The sequence below is a fragment of the Pelodiscus sinensis genome, chromosome 24 (assembly GCF_052426305.1).
Source record: "Pelodiscus sinensis isolate ZL-2025 chromosome 24, ASM5242630v1, whole genome shotgun sequence".
Taxonomy (NCBI): Eukaryota; Metazoa; Chordata; order Testudines; family Trionychidae; genus Pelodiscus; species Pelodiscus sinensis.
This window is the reverse complement of record NC_143075.1, coordinates 20,900,576-20,917,981: the sequence shown is the minus strand read 5'-3', so window position 1 is coordinate 20,917,981 and position 17,406 is coordinate 20,900,576. Positions and strand designations below refer to the sequence as shown.

At 53.3% G+C, this 17,406-nt stretch overlaps 1 protein-coding gene across 4 annotated transcripts in view; it reads right to left on the bottom strand.

The window, feature by feature from the left end:
• MFAP2 (microfibril associated protein 2) overlaps positions 1-17,406 on the bottom strand; it is a 39,654-nt gene that overhangs the window by 12,132 nt on the left and 10,116 nt on the right. For 2 of the 4 annotated variants that reach the window (XM_006115105.5, XM_075906412.2), the window contains exons 2-3: positions 6,253-6,354; positions 122-208 (exon numbers count right to left, since the gene is read on the bottom strand). In XM_006115105.5, the coding sequence (XP_006115167.2) occupies positions 122-208; positions 6,253-6,289 (124 nt within the window). In that variant the 5' untranslated portion in view covers positions 6,290-6,354. The remainder of the gene's footprint in view (positions 1-121; positions 209-6,252; positions 6,355-17,406) is intronic. The other 2 variants (XM_014569566.4, XM_075906413.2) reach the window with 1 other exon arrangement.

Here is a 17,406-nt window from a genome sequence, read left to right as displayed (position 1 = left end):
TATTAGGAAAAGCCCTTTGGGGCGGCGAGAGCTGTTGGGGCCAGGAGGGAGTGTGTGTGTGGAGGGATGGGGGGCAGAGGGGGGAAACGTGCGTGTCAAGAAGCCACCGGGCACCACTCACCGAGCTGAGGGTCGTACTGGGAATACTGCAGCTGGTCGGGATACTGGGCTCCTTCGAGATCGTACTGTCCCTGGGCCAGGAGCGCTGCTGGGAACACACACACACAGAAATCGCCGTGTTTTCAGGAGGGATCCAAGTATTTGAGCGACTTGGGGGGGCAGACACAGCTTAAGAATGCTGCCCCCACTGCCTATGGGATGGACACGTAAAAAGGACCCAGCATCCCAGGCACAAGCCAAAATCCAGGCAAAATCTGTGTGCTCAACCCCCCTCCCCACTGCCGCCGCCCTGCTGGCAGTGCCCCAATCCACTGGCGTGAGAAAGCGCCTGGAAATCGGTAGCTCCACGCTCCCACCAAGGGTGGCATGATCTAAACCAGACCCCTCGCAAGGCACATCTGGCTTGCACCCCCCCCCTCCGGGACACCCCACTGGGGGAAATACTGGACCCATAGCAATGGCGCCCCCTGCTGGAGGGGGAGCTCCTCTGAGCAGATGAGGGGCTGAGTGTCTACGAGTGTCTGGCCCCCAATTGCTGCTTTGATAACAGGCCCTTCGCTCCCCAGACCCGAGAGTCTGGCAGGCAGGGATCGCAGGCATGGAGAGGGCTGGCTGGACAGTGGCATGGCGTCTGCATGCCCCACAGCCAGTCGCCGTTCCTCGGGGCTGGGAAGGCCGGCTCAGGTCGCGATGAGAATCCAGGCCCGGCTATTCAGGCTGCCCCAGTCAGGGATTGGTCGGGCTGCCTGGAGAGCAGGAAGTCTTGGGCCCGGACTCCAGGCTGACCCAACTAGTCCCAGTGGGTCAGGAGCCAGGCGGCGCGCCTGTGAGTTACTTGTCCCGCGATGGCGCTACCGAAGCAGCCTCCATGAGCAGGAGCTGAACACAGCACAGCAGGGACCCTGCAGGCTGCCTGGGGCCTGGGCTGCTCGGGCAGTACGCTGCATCGCCGGGATTTAGAGCCATGCAGATGCACCAGCTCCCGACTGCCCCCACGTGTGGATGGACAGGAATCCCTGCCCCCTGGCTAGGGGCCTATACTTGGCTCTGGCTGGATGCACTGTCCTGTCTCCGCCATCTTCCTCACTGCAGGTGGGCTCTTGAGAAGGCCTCCAATTAGCCGAGAGCATGAACATTTAGCGCCAACTGTGACCTCCGCCTCGTGGGCTGCGAATGCCGCACTAGGGTGCATGCTACCCAGAGACAGCACAACCGAGGAGCAGCGACCTGCAGAGAGCCCAGACAGTGCCAGGTCTTGAAATCAGCACGTCCGTGATCTCAAGCGTATGGCAGGCCTGCAAACCGAGGGAACCCATATCCCTTTGCTTTACCCTCTCTCGGCCTTCTTGCACTGCTGGGCCGGAGCCACAGCAAGGTCTGGGGCCTGGAGCTGGCTGGTAGTTTGGTCAATATCTTCACAGAATCATAGAACACTAGAACTGGAAGGGACCTGAAGACCGTGAAGTCCAGTCCCCTGTCCTCATGGCAGGACCAAACACCGTCATTCTAGCCCCGTGGTCACCAAGCAGTAGATCGCGATCTACCGGTAGATCTCAGGGGCTCCAAGAGTAGCTCTTGAGCCCTCTCTGAACTGCGCACCTGCGAGGTGCATTTACATTAGATTTCCTCATGTAATGTAGGCGGGGCTTCAAGGAAGGGGCGGGGCAGTAGATCTTCGCCTGTTCTGAGACTTAAAAAGTGATCTTGGGTGTAAAAAGGTTGGAGACCACTGTTCTAGACCGTCCCTGACAGGTTCTTAAATATTTCCAGTGATGGAGATTCCACAACCTCCCTTGGCAATTTATTCCAGTGTTTAACCATCCTGACCAGTAGGAAGTGTTTTCTAATATTCAACCTAAACCTCCCTTGCTGTAGTTGAAGCCCATTGCTTCTTGTCCTATCCTCAGAGGCCAAGGAGAACAATTCCCTCCCCCGCCTCCTTGTGACATCTCTTAGATACCTGAAAACCACTATCGAGTTCCCGTTCGGTCTTCTCTTATCTAAACTAAACAAGCCTAATTCCTTCAGACTTGCCTCATAGCTCATGTTCTCTGGACCTTTCATCATTTTTTTTTTGCTCTTCTCTGGACCCTCTCCAATTTTTCCACAGCTTTCTTGTAATGTGGTGCCCAGAACTGGACACAATACTCCAACTGAGTCCTAATCAGCGCAGAGCAGAGCAGAGCAGAGGATCGACTTCTCGTGTCTGGCTCACAACACTCCCGTAAATGCCTCCCAGAATCACGTTTGCTTTTTTTCTAACAGCGTCCCTGTTGCCTTGTAAAGCACCAATTCAGGCAACGTACGAGAACAGGCCCCCACGGACAAACTCCTCATTCTTTGCCCAAACTGGCAGCTCCGTTGATGTCCTTGTGGCTAGTGCCAAGTTAAAAGCACCCTGGGCTGAGCCTCCGACAGCGTAAGTTGTGGAGCCAAGTGGCCACGTGAGGTCCTCTCCGCTGAACGTGCAGGGCATGTGGCACAGCCCCAGCCCCTAAAGGCCAAAGGGGCGGAGATGGAAACATACCCCCCAAAGTCACTGTGCTCATGGGGCGCATGCAGCCACTGCAGACAGGGGAGCAGAGGCATGGGACGGCCAGGGCTTGGCAAACCGAGCAGGAAATTGAGACCAGTCTGCCTCATCCAGGAGTCATGGACTAACAACAGCTCCGCCTCCCCTCAGAGAGGCCCGTGTCACAAGGCAGCAGAGGAGGAAGGGGAAGTGCTGGCTGAGGGCCAGAAAGAGCAGCGCAAAGGCCAGGTAAAAATCTCAAACCCACAATGAGCACCAAATCACGGCCCATACAGCTCACTGCATAGCTGGGAAACCACATTTCTCCTCAGTGCACATGTAACTGCCACTAGGCAGACTTGAACCTGGGACCTCTGCAACTTAGTATAAGCGCCTCTACAGCTTAAGCTATAAAGCCAGCAGGAGCTGTGTGCCCACCGTAGAGGCCACCACCTGGGACAGTGAACCACGTTAGGGGTATGTCTACACTTGCACCGTCTTTCTAGAGAGGGATGCAAATGAAGCCGGGATTTAAATATCCTGCACTTCATTTGCATAATTGCGTATTGGCGCTATTTTGAAATAACGGACGCTATTAAGATGCGGTTATTTCGAGAGAAAACCCTTCTCTCGAAATAACTGGTAAACCTCATTGTATGAGGAATAAGGATCATTTCGAGAGAACAGTTTTCTCTCTAAATAACCGCGTCTTAACAGTGTCCATTATTTCGAAATAGCGCCATAACGCAATTATGCAAATGAAGCGCGGGATATTTAAATCCCCGCTTCATTTGCAATTTCGAATGTCTTCATTTGCATCCCTCTCTTGAAAGAGGGTGCAAGTTTAGACATATGTCTACACTGCAGGCTTCCTGCGCAAGAACTTTTTGAGCAAGAGTTCTTGTGCAAGAGCATGTCCACGCTGCCATGTGCTTTTGCGCAAGAGCGTCCATAGCAGTGTGGCCGCTCTCTTGTGCAAGAAAGCTCTGATTGCCATTTTAGCCATAGGGGTTTCTTGCGCAAAAAACCCGTTGCCCATCCACACTGCCCTCTTGCGCAAGAGCTCTTGCGCAAAAAGGCATATTCCTCGTAGAAAGAGGAATAATTCCTGTACAAAAAGCCCTGTGTTCTGACAATCTACTGCACTTTTTCTTGTACAAGAACGCGCTTTTAGTGTGGACGCGCTGCAAGTTTTTACGCAAAAAATTCTGCAGTGTAGACATAGCCTAGATGCATGGGTTACTCATGCATGGAAATCTGGAGATCCCTAGCCCCAGTAGGGTAGCCGGCTGACCCATCCTGTCTGTAAAACCTCCTGCAGCTAGCCCTTCCTTTTCCTAACAACCGGACAATGGTCCCATATCGTTCTCTCACTGCTGGCCCACCCACAAAGTGTGTGGGGGGGGAGGGGGAAGGGGGCCTAGTGGCTGAGGATGGGGGTGAGTGCACAAGGCTGGTGGTTGGGCCGGTGGCTCCCCCTGCTGGTCCATCAGCGCAGACCCTGCTGACAGCCGGTTCTCGGCCATCAAGGTCCCCCCACCCCTGTTTCCAGCTGTTTGCTGCGGTGGCTGGTTACATTCTCTGCGGCCCACCTATCAACCCTTAACATGCTTTCCCTCCCACTGTTCTCTCCCTGCTGTGCCCCTACACACACACACACACACACGCACGCACAGCTAGCCTGTTACTTCAACATTATTTCAAAACAACAGGCGGCTTATCTCGGCGTTTGTAACCCTCGTTCCGCGAGGAATAACGAAAGAGCCCTTGCAGGCTGGCTGTAGCGTGGACGCTCCACCGCGGCTATTTCGAAGTAAGCTCTTGCGGAGTATTTCTTCCAGAAAAGCTTATTCCAAAAGGAGCGTGCGGTGTAGACACAAGCGCACACCCACGGCCTGGTGCCCCGGCTCGGATCATGTGGCTCGCCAACAGCCCGGCTGGCAGGCTCTGTCCTTTCCCCTCGGCCTTCCTGGGGAAAGCGCAAAGAGCCTTTGGCCCATGGTGCTGGCCGGGGTCGCCGAGCCCTGTGTGTGCCAAAGCCCTGCACCCAGGGAAGTCTCTCCGCCCCGCAGCTAAGCTCTGAGGGGCAGGGAGGAAGCGATTTCCAGCCTGTTTAGGACCCAACTCTGCAGGCTCCACAAGGCAGAGGCTTCACACACAGCCCCGGCGTAGGGTCCTTGGCTGCTCTGTCCTCTCCTCCGCAAAATCATGGGCCAAGCCACCCTCCCTTCACCCCCCTGCAGTTGGAAGCTCCTCCCCTTCTGCATAGTGCCTGGGGAGTGCCTGTCCCCCCCCCCCCAGGAGAGTCAGTACCAGGTGCTAGGAGAGGCGGGTCTGTCCCAGGGGGCCCAGCCAGGCGCGGAGGGTGGAGAGCCCTGGGTAGTGAAGGCTGGCTCAGGTCAGAGTTTCACCCCCATCCCCGTGCGAGGGAGGCGGAGGGAACGTGCGAGGGAGGCGGAGGGAACGTGCGAGTGTCACTTCTCCCTGGGCAAACCAAGCGGTAAGGTGGTGAATCAAGACTCCAGCCGCGCCCTGTTTCTTTGCAAAGGAAGCGGGGGCTCCGTCGGGTTGGTGTTCACATGAACGTTTGTGCCGCGTCGTTCTGATCGCAGACGAGTGACGTCACCAGCGCCGTCCCCTCCTTCGCTGCACCCAGCCTGGCCCGGCACTCAGTCTCTGCCCTGCTTCTGATCCCAACCAGGCTGCGGCTCCCCTTGGCTGCCACTGATCACCCAAGTCAATTCCAGCCTGCTCTAAGTGAGCCATTTGGGGGAAATCTCCCCCGCCTGCCCCAGTCGCCGGCAGAGCTCTGCCCACGGCAGCGAGAGCCCAAGTGTTGACAGGTCTCTCCACGCCTCAGCTTACCCAGCTGTTGAATGGGGGTAACAAGGCTTCCTTCTGCTTGACCTGGTTAGATTTCCAGATCCGGAGGCATGGGCATCCCTAGCATAATGGGGCCCTGATTTCAGGGTGCTCCTGTCATTTTAATGCCCCCCCACCCTCCCGCTCCTTTCCGAGGGGACACTGTTAACCCTCCCCCGCTGGAGAACACAGCCCATCTCCGACCCAGCCGGGTCTCCGAGAGGAATGCGTTGCTCTCTGGCCGCCAGCCGCAGCCGGCAGCTCCGTCACTTCCCAGAGAGTCTGCCCAGCCGCTCACAACCCCCATCACCATCTGCCTGGCCAGGCCCCTGCCACTGGCCTTTTATGGTGGGACATGGAACAGGCAGGGCCTGGTCTGAGCAGCATCTCCTCCCCCTCCCACCAACAAAACAGCTGGGAGAGTCTCAGACGGTGGCCACTGGGCAGCCGGGCAAACGCACGGTGGCTCCTGCTTCCCACCAGAGCGCCTGCGTGTGAGCTGGTCGGCCCTGGCCTGGGGGCGAGGTCCCAGCAGGGCGCTGCCCGGCAGGGTGAGGGGAGCGCCGGGAGCTGGAGGTGAAGGCCGATCTCCGGCGGCTTGACCAAGGCGCAGCCCGAGCGCCAGGCTGCTGCGCGGTTTGTGCGACAGGCCTGCGCGACACCTCTGCCAATCAAACCTTATGGTGCCAGGGTCTGAGCTCCCTGCCCTCCGTGCCTGCAGTGGGTGCTGGCAGGGCGCCGGGAGGCCGTGCACTCACCTGGCAGACACAGCAGGACGAGACAGACGGCTCTCATGGTCGCGGGGGGCCGTGGGGAGGAGCGGAGCAGCGCAGGAGGTAGTCGGAGGAGCTTTGGGAAGGCTGGAAAAGAAGATGACGGGGGAAGGGATTAGCCGGAGGCTGGGGATGTCCTCCCTACCACGTCACGACAGGTATGCTCTCTAGGTGCTGTCTGGGGTTACTGCCCAGATGCCAAGGGGTGTTCTATGCCCTCCTCTTGCTGACGGGCCCCCGGATGGACACGTTGGACTCCCGAATGGTTCCACGCAGCATTGACAGTTAACCCTTCTGAACGCCTGCCTTTAACGTACCAGCTCCCAGCCACGAGGCTCAAAGCCACTGGAGAAAATATGAACAAAGCCCAAACTGCTCCCCATCATCCCTCCAGTACGCCTGACCAACCTGATGGCCTTCTATGACGAGATAACTGGCTCTGGGGACATGGGGAAGGCAGTGGATGTGACAGACCTCCACCTTCGCAAAGCTTTTGATACCGTCTCCCACAGGATTCTTGCCAGCAAGTTAGGGAAGAATGGATTGGATGCATGGATGGTGTGACAGCGCGTTTGGGGTTTTCCCGTCTCCTGCACCCCTGTAATGGCACGAACAGACTCCACCAGCCAGTAGAATAGAGGGTGTTTATTGCTTCTCCAGGATACAGCACAGATGTAATCTGGTTACAGGGCAGGCCTAGGATGCCTCAGTCCCCCTTGAGATGGGGGAGACTGAGCCCCTAAATTCCAGCCCCTTTCCCTAGGCTGTCTCCTCCATGCTCCCAGACAGAAACTAACTAACTCCCTTCCAGCCCTGCTCCCAGCCAGGGCTCCACTCCCCTCCTTCTCATTGTTCCGCTCCCTGGGGAAGAACTTGTCAGACAGGTACAGAAGCCCCCTTGCATAATGACTCATCCCCTACCCGGCTGGGCCGTGCTGCAGACAGCGGAGATCACTTACAACCCACTGCCCAGCATAGCAACCAGCACAGTACCCCCACTACGTCACAGATGGTAAGGTGGATAGAAAGCTGGCTACACTGTCGGGCCCAGCAGGTAGTGATCAATGGCTTGATGGCTGGCTGGTGGTTGGTATCAAGCAGGGTGCCCTAAGGGTCTGTTCTGGGGCCAGTTTTGTACAACATCCTTATTAATGACCTGGAGGAGGGGGAGAGGTAGATATGTTGGAGGACAGGGTCCAGAGTGACCTCGACAAATTGGCCAAAAGAAATCTGATGAGGTTCTACAAGGACAAGTGATAGAGATGGAGCCGTGTTAGTCTGGTGCAGCTGAAACAAAAGACAGGACTATGCAGCACTTGAAAGACTAACAAGATGGTTTATTAGGTGATGAGCTTTCGTGGGCCAGACCCACTTCCTCAGATCAAATTGTGGAAGAAAATAGGCACGACCATATATACCAAAGTGATACAATCAAAAAAAAGTGAACAATGCTTGGGATTCTTCCGTCCTAAGTGCAGGACTCTGCCCTTGTCAATTTCATCTGTGTTCACTTTTTTTTTTATTGTATCACTTTGGTATATATGGTCGTGCCAATTTTCTTCCACAATTTGATCTGAGGAAGTGGGTCTGGCCCACGAAAGCTCATCACCTAAATAACCATCTTGTTAGTCTTTCAAGTGCTGTGTAGTCCTGTCTTTTGTTTCAACAAGGACAAGAGCAGCGTTCTGCGCTTGGGACGGAAGAATCCCGAGCATTGTTACAGGCTGGGGGCCAACTGGCTAAGCAGCAGTTCTGCAGAAAAGCACCTGGGGATTGCAGTGGATGAGAAGCTGGAGATGAGTCACCAGTGTGCCCTTGTAGCCAAGAAGGCTAACAACATAGTAGGGTGCATTAGGAGGAGCACTGTCACCAGATCTAGAGAAGTGATTATTCCCCTTTATTCAGCTCTGGTGAGGCCACATCTGGAGTATTGTCTCCAGTTCTGGAGGGCGACATCTGGAGTATTGTGTCCAATTCTGGGGGGCGACATCTGGAGTATTGTGTCCAATTCTGGGGGGCCCATTACAGAACGGATGCAGAGCACATGACCTACGAGGAGAGGCTGAGAGATTTGGCCTCATTTAGTTCACAGGAGAGAAGAGTGAGGGGGGATTTGAGAGCAGCCTCTATCTACCTGCAGGGGGGTTCCAAGGAGGCTGGAGAGAGGCTGTTCTCGGTGGTGGCAGATGACAGAACAAGGAGCGATGGTTTCAAGTTGCAGGGGGGGAGGTCTAGGCTGGCTATTAGGAAAAACGATTTCCCTGGGAGCGTGGGGAAGCGCTGGGATGGGTTGCCTAGGAATGTGGTTTTTAAGTCCCAGCTTGACAAAGCCCTGGCTGGGATGCTTGAGTTGGGATGGGTCCTGCTGGTAGAACTGTAGCCAGCCTGTAGCGGTGCTTGGGATTCTTCCAGCTCCAGTGCACTTGGGCCAAAAGAAATCTGACGAGGTTCGGTGCAATTCTATCGGCACTAGATGTCTCTCGTTAAAGCCTGGAGAAGAGCTTTCCCAGGAGGCTGTCTGCCGTGTGCACAGAGCTCAGCCATCTCGCCCCTGGCCAGAACCAGCTTATTTTTAAAGGAGTCTTCCATGATGTCTGCTTTAATGGCCCAAGACCTCACCAGGCACAGGGGAAGCAGAGCGTGTCCTTTGGGCCCACAGCAGGAAGCCTCCTTGGGAAGCACTTCTCCAAGCTCTGACAAGAGATATCTGGGCTATACTGGCACCCTTTTCCGGAAATGCTTAAAACGGAAAACTTTTCCGTTATAAGCATTTTCGGAAAAAGTGCATCTACATTGGCAGGATGCTTTTCCGGAAAAGCACTTTTTGCGGAAAAGCGTCCATGCCAATGTAGACACGCTTTTCCGCAAAAAAGCCCCGATCACCATTTTTGCGATCGGGGCTTTTTTGCGGAAAAGAAATCTGGGCTGTCTACACTGGCCCTTTTCCGGAACAGTTTTCCGGAAAAGGACTTTTGCCCGAACGGGAGCAGCATAGTTTTTCCGGAAAAACACTGACGATTTTACATTAGATCGTCAGTGCTTTTCCGGAAATTCAAAGGGCCAGTGTAGACAGCTGGCAAGTGATTCCGGAAAAGCGGCTGATTTTCCGGACTAAGTGGCCAGTGTAGACACAGCCCTAGTGCGCACCGACTACAGTTCTACCCACAGTGTCTTCAGCGCTGGTCGCTAGATCTCTAGGGCCCCGGGCTGGGAGCCAGGCTGTGATGTGATGTGCCAGGTGACTTGGAGACCTTCTGTGCCTCAGTCTCCCCACCAGTAAAGCGAGGCTAATGTTACCGACCGTGCTTTGTAAAGCACTGTGAGATCATCAGATGAAAGGGGCTGTAGGAGCTAATGGACGCTAGTTCTCCATTTCTGGTTTAGCGCGGCCGTAGGGGAACAGGATGGATTTTACTGTGCTCAGAGCACACAGCAGCAGCAATTGCTGGAAGTCACCCACCGGCCAGTGCACCTGAATTCTGACTGATAGTGCACCGTCGGCTCGAGCAGTGTTTCTCAACCAGCGGTACGAGTTCCCTTAGGGGTACCCGAGAGAAGTCTGGGGGGTACGTCAACGCAACTGAAATTTGGAGAAAACTGAATTTTTGTGTGAAGTTTTACAGCACTTTATTATTTTTGTACTTTTTACACCCAAAAATTTCATCGTCTGCCCGGCTACGAGTAAGTTGTTTAAACAAACGTGTTGCTATGGTGGAAACAAATTGTGTGTGTCTGAAAACTGTAGGTACTGGGGGTACTTATTTTTTTTAAAGGGGTATTTTATAAAAAAGGTTGAGAAACTTTGTGCTAGAGGTATGGAGCCTCCCACCCCACCATGCTTCTCTGGCGGCACCTTTTCTCGTCCCTCCCAACACCTCACACAGCTCCCGCATGATGCCGTGCCACTCATGGCGATGGAGACAGGCCCGGCCTGAGTGTGCTGTGGTCTTGGGTGCGAGGTCCCTCCAACCAGGACAGAGGGTTGTGGGGTCAAAGCAGGGCAGCCCCATGAAACCCAGCACTGCTGGGAGGAACTGTTCTTGGCTTGCCAAAAACCTGCCCACCTGCCAGCCCGGTCCTGGGTCCTTTGCAGATCTCTGCCACTGCCACACACTCCTGTCTTGCAACACCCAGTAACCCAGTTCCAAGCTCCCTACCCAACAAAGCACTTAGCCCTGGCTTGAACATCCTTACACCTCCCGCACAGGGCTTCCGGGACAGAGGAGCCATGCAATGCCCTAGCCAAAGCGGGCCAAGAAGTGACCCAGCCCAAGTCTTTGCACAAGTGACGGGGGCTGGATTCAAATCCTGGTTCTCCAGCAAGAAACAGGCCGAGTCACCGGCTGCTTTCCTTCAAGCTCTCAGCAGCATAGTATCACGAGGGCCTGAAACAGAAGCCCACGTATCACAGGCCAGGCGTGAGGCCCGAGGCCTAGGCAGCAATGGGCAAGACTTTGCTGACATAAAGCAGAGTGAAGCTGTGAGAAGAGGCAGGCCCTGCTCACAGAAGCTGGCCAGACCAGGGCTGAGCTTACAGAACCACTCCTGCCTATGACGTACGAGGTGCAGGCTGTGAGCACGCTCCAGAGGGGTAATAAGAGAAGATCTCATTAAGGAACATCTTGGTACCAACACCCCCGCCCCCCGATGACAAGAGCACACCGACCTGGTGTCTAAATTGACAACATGAGGGAAGGGGCGGTAACCAGATATGTCAGGAGTGAAAGAATGCGATTGCAGTGTGAACGTGAGCGAAGTTTTGTTGGAAAAACGGTCGTTTTTGCGAAAAAACTCTGCAGTGTAGACATACCCTAGACTACACACCTTTTTTGAAAGAGGCTTTTTCGAAACATACTTTCGAAACAGCCTCTTTCGAAAAATTGCATCTAGACTACAGCCAGTGCTTTCAAAAAAGCAAGTTGCTAGTCTGGATGCTCTCTTTCGAAAAAGCACAGTTTGCATTAGATAGCGCCTTTTTTCAAAAGAGCACTTTTGAAAAAAGGCGTTCTTCCTCATAAAATGAGGTTTTCTGCGGTCGAAAAAACGGCCGCATTCTTTCAATTTCCTTTCGAAAGAACGCAGCAGCAGTCTAGACGCAGGGGAAGTTTTTTAGAAAAAAAAGGCCACTTTTACCGAAAAAACCCTGTAGTGTAGACACACCCTAATTGTGCAGGGTTAATGCGTTAGATATGGGAGCACGCACGCAGCCAAACGTTCATCAGCATTGATGGAGCAGAAGTCCTGTCAGGAAGCCATGGGGACGCCTGACTGACTACAAGCAGCTTGTGCACACTGATAACCCCAGGGCAGAATACAGGCTGTTCCCAATTAAAATCCGGTCAGCCTCTTTCCACTGGGGTGATGGAAGTTTCTGGAGGGCAAGCCCAGCCCAGCTAAGTGAGACCACATGCTGGGCTCCTTTTCCAAGGGTCACTTGACATCAGCACGTACTTCGTGTTCTCGCTGTCTCCGTGCAGGGAAAACAGCTGGCTGATGCCGCGCCAAGTGGCCTGACATCTCCCCAGGCGTGGCCTGCTGGGGAAAGGGGAGGGAGCGCCCTTCCTCCCAAAACAAGATGTCCGGGGTGCAGTGCTTGGGCGTGGCGGGTGCTAATCATCTCCTGGCAAAGCTCACTCCAGATGCTGGATCGGATAGAGGAGGCTCTGGTCGCGGATACGATTTGCACCAGGAGGATCTGTGAGCAGGGCAAGGGGAATCCCCAGGGCAGGGTGTGTGTGGGGGGGAGATCTGAGTCCAGCTTCTCATGGGATTGGTGTCTATGAGGATGTCGACACTACAGAGTTTTGTCGGAAAAACAGTTGTTTTTCCGACAAAACCTGAAGAACCTCCACACTGAAGTTGCGTTCTTCCCAAAGTAAATCAAAAGAACAGAGGGGTTTTTCCGGCATTGGGAATCCTCTTTCTACAAGGAAGAAGCCTTTTTCTGAAAGAGCTCTTTCGCAAAAAGGCGTGTGTGGACGGGGAGGAGGAAGTTCTTTCGCAAGAAGAAAAAGGAAAAAGCACAGGTGCCCTGGTGGCCACTCCGTCCATAGTCATCACAGCTGAAATGCGAGACAGCGTCCATTCAGTCTGGACGCTCTTTTGAAAAAGCAGACCGCTTTTTTGATGCACTTTTGTGTGTGGGCGCTCTCTTTCGGAAGACATTTTTTCGGAAAGATCTCTTCCGGAAAACGGTTCTTCCGAAAGAAGCCTGCAGTCTAGACATAGCCTATATCACAACGGCACCATCACCGGGACAGGCACTTACCCATCTCAGCCTCAGCAGCAAGGGAAAGGATTCCTGGGGACTGAATTTGCCTCCGGCCCCTGGGGATGGCTAGAGGAACATGGCAGAAAGTGTGTTCGGCTGCCATCGTGGGATTTATCCTGAGGCTAAATGGAACCCTTCAGTCCTGACAAGCCAGCCCTGCTCCCCTGCTGCTACTCCTAACAGGCCCCCGCTGGGCGGAGTCCTACAGCACTAGGTGCGGTACATGCACCCAGCAAAAGCCAGGCCTTGCCCCAGGGAACTTCCCGGCCAGCACACAAAGGGTAGGGGAATTATGATCCCCTTCGTACCGAGAGGCGTTGAAGCCCAGAGAGAGGAGGTGACTTACCCAAGGTCGTAGAGGAGAAGCTGGACCTGGATCCCCCAGTGCGTTCCTCACAAACCCGCCCTTCCACCCCGCCAGTTCCCATAACACAAAATCTTTCCAGGCCTCTGTAGCGACATGGCCTGAAATCCGAGCAAACAAGGGCAAACTTGCTTCACTTCCTCCTCTGCGTCCTGGGGGCGGGCAGGACATGTGTAGCCAGACAGCCCACCCATCTCATCCATCTTATTTGCCTCTCTGAAGCATACAGGGCAGAGAAGGAGCAGTAAAATCAGCATAGTCTATGCTGGCTCATCTGATCCTGAGGAGCTGAAAACATAGATACGAGGAGAGAGCGATTAAGGCAATAAGCTGGCCTCGAGGCTGCGAGAACTGCCCAGGCTGGCACCCATGTTGATTCGAACACACACAGTCCCTGGGAGAGGAATTTCCCACTGAGAAAAGAATCCCCAGTAATTCCAATTTAGTTTTCTCTCTTACAAGTGTAAATTAAGTTCACAACTCCCTTGTAAGAACTGGTCTCACAAAAGACAGACCAGCCCCATTTGGCATGACAGACAAGAAAGAGAAATACGTGACCCCCATGGGTATATAAGATAGGTCCAGGACACACTCACTTGGAGTGTCATTCTACCCTCTACCTGCTGGTCGGGTTAGGTGTTTGACCTCCCGAGGTTCTATGGGGACGCCCACCTCGTATTTTCGTCTTTCCTAGGAATTGAGGGACCCCCTGGCCTGACATGCTGGAGTCGAGAGGCACAGAAGGGGGTAAAAATTGTACCTGGATGTGGTCCTCTGTCTTAAGTGTACACAGACTAAGATCTCTTTAAAGGTTAAGCTGTTACTTGGTACCATTATTTCTATTTTTCTCTCTTTATCTTCTTTGTAACCATTTTTAAGATCTATATTTTGCTAGTCGTTAAGAAATAGAGCAATAGCCATTGTAACCATCTGATTTATAAGCTTCTTTAATAAACCTGTAACTGTTTAAGTTTGAACCTGACTCCTTCAGTTGCTGTAATAGAACCAGGCACAATTTAAAAGAACTTCAGCCGGTCTTAAGGGACAGATATAGGGAGCCCTGACTGTCGGCTGACAACGTGGGACGGCGACAGACTCATCCACAGAGACCTCCCCTCCACTGTTCTGGGTTGGGGGGGGAGGGGAGGCACTGCGCAAGCGGCAAGAAAGCGATTTCTCTTGAGGTGCGCCGGCCAGACAGCATCAACCCCCTCCCACCAGAGGGAGAACACGGGACCGGGGCTGGCGGTGCCTGGCTCTACAGAGCAGTTTGGTTGCTCGCCGTCTTCTGCGCCATGATCAGCTGCAGCCAGATGGCCCAGGGAGAAGCCGTAGAGTCCCTCTGGATGTGCCCCACATGGAGGGCACGTACAGTAGTGATTCTAGGCAGCAGCAGAGGCATAGCGAGGGTGTTATGTGCCCGGGGCCAAAGGCAAAATTTGCCCACACACACCCCTCTCTGCAGCCACGCAGCGGGGCCCTGAACCTGGCACATAGCTGAGCCCAACCCTGGGAGGGGGGAAGCTTGTACCACGTCTCCCTCTACCCCCTTCCAGGTTGGGGCCGGGCCCCGCATTAATTAACCCGCTGGCGGAGATGGAGGAGGGTCGAGCTGGGGGTGGAGAGGCGGGGAGAAGGCTCCAGCTGGTGGTGGCGGGCGGAGGAGGAGCAGGCAATGGATGACAGGGGTAGCGGAGGGAAACTAAATGCCCCCCCCAGCCTGGCACCTGGGGGCAATTCCCCCCCCCCCCGCCCTCCTCTCACTGCACCACTGGGCAGCAGCAACCTCAAAGGCAGGCAAAACAAAGCAATACCCCTGGGTGCATCTTGGATCATCCATAGATGGCCTCCAACTCAATCCCAAATCGCATGATCAGCACTGACATACAGCGGCGCTGACTCAGTCGGGGCAGGCCAGGGCCTGCTGGTTGCCTGGAGAGGGCAGCCTTGTATGAACTGGGGCGCCAACGCACATCTTAGCCCCCTATTCTCCTCATGCTTGGCACAGAGAGAATTGCTCGACAATGGTAACGGCCTCACCCTCCTCCCCACTGGGTCATTCGGACTTCTGCTAACGACAGGCTGCAGAACTCGCTTCGCCTCCCACTGAAATGCAGCCACCTCCTCAGAGGCCCAGCACGGCTCCGTGATCGAGCGCAGCAGGGCTCGGAGGCCTGGTGGAAGATGTTTCTGGAAAACGGGGGTCTAAAGCCGTTCATCTTTGGAAAGTGGCAAATGGCAACGCTGCAGCTGCATGCCTCCTGGGTGGCGGCTGGGATCCTTTCCCAGATACATCTGTGGTACCCAAGGAGGTTCCACGAGACGGCTGTTAGTGGTGCATCATGGGAGACAACAAAACCCGTGGAATATAATGGCGGCTTGAGACCTAGCCACTACAATTCCCATGAGGCAGTGTGGCAGCATTTCAAAGCAACATGTTCAGCTTAGGGATGGAAGTTTTCTCTTTAAAAATGCAGCATTTTCCATGAAAAGCAATTTAGGTCGAAGTACAGTGAAACCTTTGTTATCCGGCACTCCGTTAACCAGAAAACTTTGTTAACCAGCATTGCTCCCCGCCACAATTATGTCACATCTTCAGGCACACAGGCCTGGCTTGGTTTACCATGATTCGCTTCACAATTTTTTATGTAAGAAGTATTAATCATCTTTTTTTGCTGTTGCAAAAAAAGCAAATATGATTCTAGGTTGTATCAACAGGTGTGTTGTAAGCAAAACTCGTGAAGTCATTCTGCCGCTCTACTCTGCACTAGTTAGGCCTCAGCTGGAGTACTGTGTCCAGTTCTGGGTGCCACATTTCAAGAAAGATGTGGAGAAATTGGAAAGGGTACAGAGAAGAGCGACAAGAATGATTAAAGGTCTAGAGAACATGACCTATGAAGCCAGGCTTCATGAACTGGGCTTGTTTAGTTTGGAAAAAAGAAGATTAAGGGGGGACATGATAGCGGTTTTCAAATATCTAAAAGGGTGTCACAAGGAGGAAGGAGAAAATTTGTTCCTCTTGGTTACTGAGGACAGGACAAGGAGTAATGGGCTTAAAGTGCAGCAGGGGAGGTTTAGATTGGACATTAGGAAAAAATTCCTAACTGTCAGGGTGGTCAAATATTGGAACAAATTGCCAAGGGAGGTGGTGGAATCTCCCTCTCTGGAGATATTTAAGAACAGGTTAGATAGACATCTGTCAGGGATGGTGTAGACGGAGCTTGGTCCTGCCTGGAGGGCGGGGGGCTGGACTCGATGACCTCTCGAGGTCCCTTCCAGTCCTATGATTCTATGATTCTATGATCTTTAACTCAAAAGAGAAATGTGAGACCAGCTGCCTCACACTACAAAACTACCAATATTAAAAACTTGTGTGTTACTATTATTCTCTATTGATTTTTCCTAGGCTGATGGGACCCTCAGATAACCAGAATGTTTAGATCACCGGAACGCCCTAATCCCCAAGTGTGCCAGATAACACAGATTTTACTGTCCCAGCACGACCATACGGCACAGGGAGAGAAGAAAGCAATACACCCTGCTGAAACTAACGGGGAACTTCAAGAGGTAGGAAGAATGGCCATTGCCCCAAAAGGAACTAAGCAGTACTTGCAATGGGATCATTCCCCAGCGCCCAAGAGGCAAGGGAAGTGTACAAACCCTGAGAGAAGAGAAACCACTTAGCTGGATCTTTCACTTTTGCAAGAACCGTGTTTGGACAAATTCCCTAAAAGGTCCCCGAAACACTTCAGCATTTCCAACGGCCTAGCTGGAACAGATCACTCTAGCAAGGAAGTGATAGAGATGTAGCCGTGTTAGTCTGGGGTAGCTGAAACAAAAAAAACAGGACTGTGTAGCACTTTAAAGACTAACAAGATGGTTTATTGGGTGATGAGCTTTCGTGGGCCAGACCCACTTCCTCAGATCAAATAGTGGAAGAAAATTGTCACAACCATCTATACCAAAGGATACAATTAAAAAAAATGAACACATATGAAAAGGACAAATCACATTTCAGAACAGAAGGGGGTGGGGGGGGGGGGAGAAGGAAGGTAAATGTCTGTGAGTTAATGATATTAGAGGTGGGGAAAGGTAAATATCTGTGAGCTAATGGTATTAGAGGTGATAATTGGGGAAGCTATCTTTGTAATGGGTAAGATAGTTAGTGTCTTTGTTGAGACCGACACTTTGGTATCCTTTGGTATATATGGTTGTGACTATTTTCTTCCACTATTTGATCTGAGGAAGTGGGCCTGGCCCACGAAAGCTCATCACCTAATAAACCATCTTGTTAGTCTTTAAAGTGCTACATAGCCCTGTCTTTTGTTCTAGCAAGGAAGGGCACGTTCCAGTGAATCCTGTGAAGCCAGGACCAGCTGGGGACTCTCCGTATCCCTTGCCCAACTAGCAAATGCACCAAAACAACTTTGGATGTGGGAATGAAAGCAAAGCCGTGGCCTGACTTGGTCCAGGGAACACAGAAAGCCAAGGTGTATTCGCATAC